The sequence below is a fragment of the Narcine bancroftii genome, chromosome 2 (genome assembly GCF_036971445.1).
Source record: "Narcine bancroftii isolate sNarBan1 chromosome 2, sNarBan1.hap1, whole genome shotgun sequence".
Classification (NCBI taxonomy): domain Eukaryota; kingdom Metazoa; phylum Chordata; class Chondrichthyes; order Torpediniformes; family Narcinidae; genus Narcine; species Narcine bancroftii.
Window position 1 is genome coordinate 341935658 of NC_091470.1, and position 10665 is coordinate 341946322.

Below are 10665 nucleotides of genomic sequence, written 5' to 3' on the forward strand. Positions count from 1 at the left end.
GAAAATCCAGAACCCGGGGCCATGGTTTGAGGATAATAGGCAAACCATTTAGGACCGAGATGAGGAGGAATTTCTTTACCCAGAGGGTGGTGAATCTGTGGAATTCATTGCCACAGAGAGCAGTAGAGGCAGGTTCATTGAATATATTTAAGAGGGAATTAGATCTATTTTTTCAGTATAAGGGTATTAAAGGTTATGGAGAGAAGGTGGGGACGGGGTACTGAACTTTAAGATCAGCCATGATCTCATTGAATGGCGGAGCAGGCTCAAAGGGCCGAATGACCTACTCCTGCTCCTATCTTCTATGTTTCTATGTTAGTAGTGTAAAATAAAATTGCACAATGTACATATGTAAACAAATAAAGAACTATAATCAGATAATGAAATGTAAACAAACTGACTGTGCAATACAGAGAAAAAGAATCAATAAAATGAAAAAGTAAGAGTCCTTAAATAAGTCCTTAATTGTGTTTGTTTTTGAAGAGTTTTGATGGTGGAGTCCCTTCTCACTGTCGCTTTCTTTCTCTTCCCTCCTTCCTTTCTGAGCCTGAGCCAGACTCCGTTTGAAGACGTGCTCTTGCCACATACCTAACTCACAATCAATATTTTGAAAAACAAATTATTTTCTAAAACGCTTCTGATGGTCAACAAAATAAAGTGAAAAATATTCTAAAATTCCAAATCTCTTTTTCTTTCATAATCGCGGAAACAATAATCGATACTCCAATTTTCAAACCACAATGTCTTGGCAATTGTGATATTTTAATGTTCAGATCAACTGTGTATGACACAGTCAACAACTTAACATCTGGTTCATAACAATGTCATTACTGATTTTTTTTGACATAAAAAAAACCTCATGGATTAAGAAAAGTTACACTGCCATAAATCACTTACCAGTTTTTAGATCTAATATAATTTCCTGGAAAGGAAGATTGCTTATAAAATTCCAGATTAAAAACAACTGAGCAATGTGTCTGATAATAATTCTAGAAGATCATGGTTCTGTTTAGATCAGCTCATTGCATAGGCTAGTGTTTGAACCACCAATAATATCATGGCATCAATTAATCGACCGATATGTATTTTATGAAGATTTAAAGTGCTTCTTTAATTTTTAAACCAGTGTTGGACTCCAAACTTGTTAAGTTGACAAGAGCTCAAGGTCTGCTTGTTCCATCAGCTGAAACCTTAATACTTGCAGAGAAGTACAGTAAAACCCCTGGTTTTTCAAGCAACCAGCAAAAGAAAAATTGGTAAAAGATTACATAAGCTTGAAATTGGCATGCCTTGCCGTTAGTTTACCAATTCATGCAACCAAGCAACCGGAAAATACACTTATCCGGTATCAACCAATCCCCATATGTGCTGGATACCAGAGTTTTTTTTTAACTGTAGTATTATTCAAGAATACATTTATTGTGTGAATATAGTAAGGCATAATTACTTTGGTGTCCTACCTCCTTCAGTTTGGTCAGTCTTCTCAGATGACAGAAGTGGTCGTAATGGGACAATGAGATCATCTGGAGCATGGTCACTTTCTACATGCTTCTCAGAGACATGAGTTAATAGCTCATCTTGACATGGAGAAAACAGGTTGCATAATTTGCACATGAAGATTGAAACCAGATCTGAGCAATGGCGTGGGAAGGTGGGTACAAAAGAAAAAGGAAAAATGTGTTAGCCATCAAAGGATTATTCACAATTGATAGTTATTTTGTTAAATTCATTATATTCAAGTTGTCTAGCTGTCTAGCAGAAATCTTGGAGGAAAACTTGTTTGAAGCTTGGCATCCATAATTTCTTCACCTCTCAACCACCACCAACCCTGGCCACCAACATGTGGATCCATTAATAACTCTGGACAACATTTTTTCCCCCCAAAAGGTTTGCTTCCTGAAAAAAAGTGGTGAGACAACTTCAAGGTAATACAGAGAATTTCAGATTTGCTGTATCATGTAGAAAGTTGGAGAAACATTAAATTAACTTTTATTGAACTTAGCCTGTTTAATCACATAATGATGTTGACACGATGCATTAGTTCAACTGACATAAAAACGTTTTGCTGCTGATTTTTGCTTGTACTCTGCATCTGATGCCTCTCATGTAAGTGTCCAACAATAGCATTGATGGATTCCATTTGCCCTGATACTGCTTTTCTGTGGGCACAATGTCGTGGTGAAACCTTTCACCATGTTCGTCACTGACTGCTCCAAGATTAGCAGGGAAAACGTCCAAGTGTGAAGACAAAAAAATGAATTTTCAACTACATGGTTTTGTATACTTGAAGTAGACTTAAAATATGACAGGAAATCACAATAATAAGTTATATCTAAAAAACGGTGCTTGATAGGAAACATTTAAGTTGAATTTCATGATCAGCACCCCAAAATCCATAAAATATACCCAGAAGTGTTTAGGAAGCATAATCTTTGTTGTCTGATTTAATGGAATCTGGAGCAAACAGCAAACTGCTGGAGAAACTCAACAGGCCAAACCTCTTCTGTGGATGGAAAGAGACAGGCAAGTTTTGGGTCAAAATCCTGGATCAGCAACCTGCCGTTAATGTTCTCAGTCCCAAAATTTTCTCAACCCAGAAGATTGACTATTTCTTTCCCTCCACAGGTGTTGCCAATGTCCTCCAGCAGTGTGTTTGTTTGATGCTCCAAGCCAGAGGATGGTTAGATTGAAAATGAAAGGACCAGGTCTGGCATAAAACATAAAGTGAGCACCCATCTGATAACTTTTAAATACCAGTGCATATCGTCGATTGTGGAGGTCAAATCACCATATAAAAAAACCATAGCAGGAGCACGATCAGTTCTGACACATTAGGCTGCAACAATTATAGATGGGCCCCAGCTATCTATAGATAGAAGATCCAGCTTGCTATTCTCAAGGCAGAGAGACCTTTGGTGTCCTTTTAAAATGCCTTGCACAATTTTTAACAATATTCTTCCAAACTATTGTATCTATTTTTGGAATGGTGAATTGTCAAAATGTTGCCACTATTGCAAATGGGAATGACAGTGTCCAATGTTGCTTGGGGATAAATGTGAATCTCAATGGGGGCAAAATGGTGTGTCAAAGCAATTTATTTCCAAGTTGTAATAGACAGAAAAGACCTGCCTCAAAAGAGGGGAGGTGGCAGATATCAGAACAGGAGAAGCAGAGGAGTCAAACCCCAGGATCGTGACCATAGCAGTGGACCAGTGAGGGGTTCTGCAGCTGAAGAACACACAGGCAGCAGGCTGTTGGTGACTTAAAGCAAGGAACCCGCGCAGGCTGCGGGCTGCTGGTGACTGTAGTCAAGGGATTCACACCAGGCAGCGGACTGCTGGAGACGCTCGAGATTGGCTGAAGGGGTAGCAGGTGAGCGGATACCAAGGGCACTGAAGGTTTCCTGATTGTGTCGGACGTTCAGATCTGGAGCTTGGGCTGACGATGGTTTGGACTGGACTCTGTGTGGCTGCAGGGGGCTGAGGCAGCGCTGGAGACAGATTCGCAGACATTCAGTGACTCTGAGGGAACACTCTTTTGGTTCTCTTTCTCTGACTAAGAGGCGCTTCAGGCAATTTCTGCCAATGGTGAATCTGTCTGCTTTATGGCAGACTACAGCAAATTCTGTATAATATCACACTATTTATTACATGCCAATAAAAGAATCTTGAATACACAGGTGAACCATAGAAACATTTTCTTTCAAGCTGTTATCGGACTCTTGAATGGACCCCAAGCAGCAAGAGATGATCTCTCATTCTCACTGAAACACCTTGTACTATTTTAATTACTCTTTTCTCTGTAACACCTTGTTTTATTTTGGACTACCTGTTGCACTGAAGAATGATTTGGCTTGCCTGGATAGCTCACAAAACAAAATGTTTCTACTTTACACGTGACAATAATAAAAAAAAATCAATTGTAAAAACAAGGGAATGGAATCAATTGGTTCATTCAGAGATTGTAGAATTACAAATGGCAAAAATTATCTTTGGCTTACTTCATCTTTCAACTCACTTAACCAAAGGCAAAAAATAAGCAATCCTTAGATACTGAAAACAGGAAAACATTCAGTATGTTTGACAGCGGGTGCAGAAAAAGAATAAAGAGTTTTACTGCTTTTCCATGAAGCATGCAAATGACTTAGTAGGTTTTCTTCATTGTATTTCTTGTGCTTGCTAATCTACATTAGATTTTAAATTTGAGTTTAGACATACAGCACGGTATCAGGCTATTTCAGCTCACGAGTCCGTGCCGCCCAATTTACACCCCATTAACTTACACCCCTGGTAAGTTTCAAATGGTGGGAGGAAACTAGGGCCCCCGGGGAAAACCCACGAAGACATGGGGAGAACATACAAACTCCTACAGACAGAGCGGGATTCAAACCCAGGTCTAGTCCCGATCGCTGGCGCTGTAAAGGCGTTGCACTGCTATGCCAACTGCGCCATCCTTTCACCTGGCTATGATGCATTTTAAAGATTCTTACCTGTTCGCTGCCCACTCAAACACTTGACTGGACCCCCAAGTTAATGGCACCTTCTTAACACAGATGGTGGTGGTGTATGCAATGTGCTAGCAAAGGAGGTGAGAGAAGCTGGAGCATTTGTAATATTCAAAAGGCATTTAAACAGGTACACGGATAGGAAAGGTTTAAGATGGAAATGGCCCAACGCAGGCAAATGAGACCAGCTGGATTGGCATGCACCAAGGGCCGAAGGACCTGCTTCTGTGCTGTAGAACTCTGATTCATACATACAGCATGGAAACAGGCCCTTTGGCCTAACATTCTTGCAGTCCCATTTGCCTGCATTCAGCCCATATCACTTTCAACTTTTCCTACTCAGCAACTAGACCCAGTAACATCCCACTAAAACTCTGCGCCCTTTATGGTTTAACAATATCTTTCCTAACTGGGTAACCAGAACTACACACAATACTCTGTAAAGCCTCAGCAATATCTTGCAGAGTTCTAACATGACATCCCATCTCCTGTAGTCAGAGTCCTGGCCAAGGAATTAATGCATGCCAAATACATCCTTCAAAGCATATGACAGCATAGTACAGGCTCTTTGGCTCACAGTGTTGTGCCGACCTATATACACCTACTCAACAATCTAAACCTTCCCTACCTCTATTTTTCTTGCATCCATGTGACTGTCTAAGAGTATTTTAAATATCCCTATTGTGCGAGCCTCCACCACCACACCTGGGAATGCACTCCAGGCACCCACAACTCTGTGAAAAAAAACATCTTCCTGACGTCTCCCCTAAACTTTTCTTCCTTCGCCTAATACAGATATCCTCTGGTGTTTGCCACTGTTGCCTGGGAAAAAGGCAATGGCTGTTCACCCCATCTATGCTTCTCATAATCTTGTAGACATCTATTAAGTCACTACTCATCATTCTTCGCTCCAAAGAGTAAGCCTTAGCTCTGTTAACCTTGCCTCATAAGACATGTTCTTCATTCAGGCAACTTCCTGGTAAATCCCCTCCAAAGCTTCCACATCCTTCCTGTAATGAGGAAACCTGAACTGAACATGATATTCCAAGTATGATCTAACCAGAGTTTTATGGAGCTGCTTCACAACCCTTTCTGCCATGTTGCCATTCTGAAGGTACTATCCACCCGCACCTATAGGTCTCTGAATTCTACAGCACTCTCCAGGGACATGGCTTAAAACTGCAACCCAGCCCTGGTTTAACTCTCCCCCCCCCCCCCAAAAAAAAACACCTCACACTTGTCCAAGTTTAATTCCATTTGCCATTTCTTGGCCATTTACTCAGTTCATGTAAAACTGTGGTTTTCAAACTGCCCCCCTAAACTCACATTCCACCTTAAGTATTCCCTATGCCACAGGTGCTCTGTGATCAGAAAGGAATTGCTTAAGGTGGTATGTAGGGGAAAAAAAAAGTTTGAAAGCCACCGTTTTAATTGTACCTAATTGACTCGTTATTTCAAAACTCCAAAGGAAATGGGCCAATGACAATTTTTCTCAAGCAAAATATTTCAGTAACAATTGGGTCTAGAGCAGTGGTTCTCAACCTTCCCTTCCCACCCACCTTAAGCAATCCCTTACTAATCACAGAGCACCGATGGCATAAGAATCACTTAAGGTGGAATGAGAGTGGAAAGAAAAAGTTTGAAAACCACTGATGTAGAACATGCTGCCAGCTGTTGGAAGATTTTCACAGGGGTTGATATTGCGGCTGCTTCTTTTTATGTTGCACTTTAAAACCCCTGCCAGTGGAGAGCCTTGGTTGCGTTTTTGTTCATAGCAGCTGTTTGAATAAAGTTGTGTGAAACAGCAGTGGCGTCATTCAAGATGACGAGCTGGTTGATGCCGCTTGCCATTGGGAGTGATTCTCTTAATGTGTCTCCTTATCCCTGCTTAGTAAGAGTCATCCCGGTCAGAGGCTTTATCTGTAAACTTGGTGGGGGGGGGGGGTAATTATCTATAATGTTATGGTTTGTTTTTCGGACGGCTCCGTGGAGGGGGATCCAGTGATGGTTTTCAAAGAATGTAACTGAAAATAATCCAAAATGCTTTATAAATTCATGCAAGTGGTTTGTTGACTGTAAGCACAGTGCAGTATTTATGTCTTTTAAACTGTTATTCTTATTGCAGGTGTATTAGTTAGCCATTGTAAAGAGTAAATCTCAATCAACCAGAAAATATACTTATCTGGTTAATACACCAATCCCCATAGGTGCCTGATAATTTGGATAATAGAATGCATGGCCAAGTTTGCAGATGATAGGAAGGTAGGTGGAGGAGCAGGTCATGTAGAGGAAACAGGGAGCCTGAAGAAGGACTTAGACAGATTAGGAAATGGGCAGAAAGGTGGCAAATGAAATGTAATGTTGGAAAGTGTACAGTCATGCACTTTGGTATAAAAAAAATAAATGGGCACACTATTTTTAAAAAAGAAGAGAAAATTGAAAATACCCAGATGCAAAGGGACCTGGGAGGCCTCGTGCAGGATAGGCTAAAGGTAAACGCAGGTTGACACAGTGGTGAAGAAGACAAATGCAATGTTGGCATTCATTTCAAGAGGAATAGAATACAAGAGCAGGGATGCGGTGCTGAGGCTTTTAAGGCAATTGACATATTCTGAGCAGTTTTTGGCTCCTCATTTAAGATGTGCTGACATTGGGGAGGGGTCACTGGGATGATTCCGGGAATGAAAGGGTTGTCATATGAGCATTTGACAGCTCTTGGCCTTCGTTGGAATCTAGAAGAATGAGGGGGATCTCACTGAAACATTTCAAATGTGGAAAGGCATGGACAGAGTAGATGTTGAAAGGTTGTTTCCCCATGGTGGGAGAGTCCAGGGCAAGAGGGCACAACTTCTGGATTGAAGGGCGTCCACTTAGAACAGAGATATGGAGGAATTTCTTCAGCCAGATGGTGGTAAATCTCCAGAATTTGTTGCCACAGGTGGTTGTGGAGGCCAGGTCATTGGGTGCATTTAAGTCAGGGATTGACAGGTTCTTAATTAGCCAAGGCATCAAAGGTTATGGAGAGAAGGCCAGTCAGTGGGGCTGAGTGTGGAAAATGGATCAGCTCATGACTAAATCACTAGGCAGAATCGATAGGCTGAATATCCTATTTCTGCTCCTATGTCTTGTGGTCTCTTGCAATTCACTATACCACCAACTGACTATCAATATAGATGACAAATAACAGTGGATTCAGCATCAACCCCCTGCAGCACATCACAGATCATAATTCTCCAATCTGAGTAACAACCCTCCACTATCACCCTCTTACCATCAAGCTAATTGGCCAATTCACCCAGGATCCCATGCAATCTGACCTTCTGTACTAGCCTCCATGTGTGACCTGTGAGCATTGCTGCTTTCCCACATTTTAAATTGCACCATTGATAACTTTCCTTTGGCTGTCAGGTTCCAAAACACTTTCCCCTTTACTTCTGCCTTTCTTGCTTCCCTAAAGTCTCCTTTAACGTCAAACTATTAGTCACATGTCTGAAAATCCCCTAATAAATGACTCAATCTCAAGCAGGATCGGATTACAGTTCTGGAGTGATTTCTTATGCTAAAAGAAATTCAGAAAAGAATGCAAGTTATTGTTTTCTCATCAGATGACTTCCATCCATACTTTAATAAAAAATCAAATTACCTGCGGGTACAAGAATTTGTTTTAAAAAAAAATCTAATGAAAGCAATACAAATTGATAAACCTTAATGCTTTTGACTTGAAGCATTTACTATTCCTCTCACTCCTCCTGACCCACTCAGTTCGTTTTTATGCTCCAGCCTCCAACATTTGCAATCTATTGCGTCCAATTCGTTAACTCAGTTTCTCACTCTACACCACAGATGTTGACTGATCTGCTGAATAACGACTGCCAGCATTTTCTGTTCTTATTGCACATGCAGAGAAGTCCAAAAATCCCAATGGCAGAAATCCAGACATCAAGAAACCACTTTCAAACTTTTAAAACTTGGTGGGCTTTTGTGTGCATGTGTGCGTGCATAAGCACCACAGATGCACAGCAGCAACAAGCAATCATGCTTGATACAGGTAATCTTTAAATTTACATTTTTAAAATTGAATTTAGGCATATGGCACAGTACAGGCCAATGAACCTGTGCCGCCCAATTACACCCAATTGACCTACAACCCCCCGGTATATTTTTTGAATAGGGCAAATCTCCTTACAGACAGCATGTGAGTTGAACTACTGTAACAGCATTGTGGCTGGGTGGTGAGGGTCCTTGATGGAGTGAAGAACATTAGCAAAACCGAGGAGATGGCTGTGAATATCAGGAGGAAATCAGAACATGAACCAGTCCTCATTGGAGAGGGTCAAGAACTTCAAATTCCTGAGTGTTAACATCTTCGAGGATTTGCCCTGGAGCCTACTTGTCAATGCAATCATGAAGAAGGCTCTCCAGTGGCTATACATTGTGAGGAGTTTGAGAAGATTCAATATGTCACCGAAGACTCTTGAAAACTACTACAGGTGTACCGTGAAGAGCATTCTTGCTGGTTGCATCACTGCCTGGTATAGAGGCGCCAACTCTCAGGACAAAAAAACAAACTCCAGAGGATTGTTAACTCGGTCTGTGACATCATGGTCTTCACTCCATCCAGGACATCTACAAGAGGTGATGTCTTAAGAAAGCAGCCTCTATAATCCAAGGAACCACTGCCACCCAGGCCATGCCCCACTCTGCTACCATCGGGAAAAAGGTACAGGAGCCTGAAGATGAGCACTCAGCGGCACAAGGACATATTCTTTCCCGCTCCCATCAGATTCCTGAATGAAAAATGAACACCAGACTTTGACTTTTTCTTGCACTATATTTATTTGTTTTGTAAGGTGGATTAAAGGTTTGCGTCGTGATGCTGCCACAATAAATTTTGTGACAAGTTCATGACAAGAAATTCTGATTCTGACTGATGACCTGGTTTCACTGGCCGAGTTAACAAACCCTCTGAAGAATTTTCTTGTCTTAAGCATTGGCACCTCTGTACCAGAGAGGGTGCAACGAGCCAGAATGCTCTCCACGGTACACCTGTAGTAGTTTCCAAGAGTCTTCAGTGACTTACTGAATCTTCTCAAACTCCTCACAATGTATAGCCGCTGGCGAGCCTTCTTCGTGATCGTATCGACAACTGCATCTGCTCCAAGACAGATCCTCGGAGATGTTGACGCCCAGGAATTTGAAGCTCTTGGTGCCAGGGAACCCGGATAATCCAAAATTCCGGACCAACCCAATTCACCAGCAGTCCAAATTTTAGGTCTTCTACCTGTACTTTATTTGGTCAATGCATTCCCAAAGCCCCCCTGCAGATGGGGGCATCTGACACAGTGACTGCTGAACAGACTGACATGTCCCTTTTGATTGACAGATCAGGGGCGTATCCAGCTGTGGCTTTGGCCAATCAGCAGTCGGAACCAGCCGCCAATCACAACCTTGCCGACGGCTGACGGGCGTTCACTGACTTTTCTTTCTCAACATATTCTTTTGAACTTTTGCTTTTCAAAATCGATCGCGAGTCGGTGCAAACAATTATTTAAAACTTTTTAACCCATCTCCGGAGGATTTATTTTGGCTTCGAACTGGCTCGGTCTGGGAGCTCGCGCTACTTTTACCTTTCAAAAAAACAGACAGAAGAAACAGAAAATGACGCGGTCGCCATTTCTCACCTGGAGTTCGGTGATCCATGCGTTTCGATATATATGCATGCGATTATAATTCTAATTATATTTAGACGTTACCCGAAGAAGTGTCATTATATTAAAATTGTAAATATATTTTTTTCACTTTCTGACGAATCTGCGGAAGTAATATGGCGGCTCTCCTTACCCGGAGTGCATTGCGCGAACCTCCAGGAGGTCGACGATGGGGGGGGGGAAGGCGGGAAGGTGCAAGAGGTGACGGCGGCTGCGCTGAGCGAGATGGTCCTCCCAGCGCCCGGCAGCGTATGGTGCCGGACGTTTTGAGGCACACCAAGGACACGTGGTGCTTGGATGAAAACACATTAATAGTTTGGGTTCAAAATGTATTTTTATAAATGATGCCCGCTCCATTGCTAGACCAATGGCAACTCCAGGGAGTGTATGACAGCTTTAGGGAGGGGGCTAGTTTTGCAGGAAAATTGGGGGGGGGGGGGGGGGGTGGGGGGG

The 10665-nt window shown here is 42.1% G+C and overlaps 1 protein-coding gene across 2 annotated transcripts in view; it reads right to left on the reverse strand.

The window, feature by feature from the left end:
- Positions 1-10355, reverse strand: part of zfat (zinc finger and AT hook domain containing) — a 194320-nt gene extending 183965 nt beyond the window's left edge. For both annotated transcript variants that reach the window (XM_069922233.1, XM_069922232.1), the window contains exons 1-2: positions 10186-10355; positions 1461-1631 (exon numbers count right to left, since the gene is read on the reverse strand). In XM_069922233.1, the coding sequence (XP_069778334.1) occupies positions 1461-1631; positions 10186-10204 (190 nt within the window). In that variant the 5' untranslated portion in view covers positions 10205-10355. The remainder of the gene's footprint in view (positions 1-1460; positions 1632-10185) is intronic.
- Between the last annotated feature and the right edge of the window lie 310 nt (positions 10356-10665).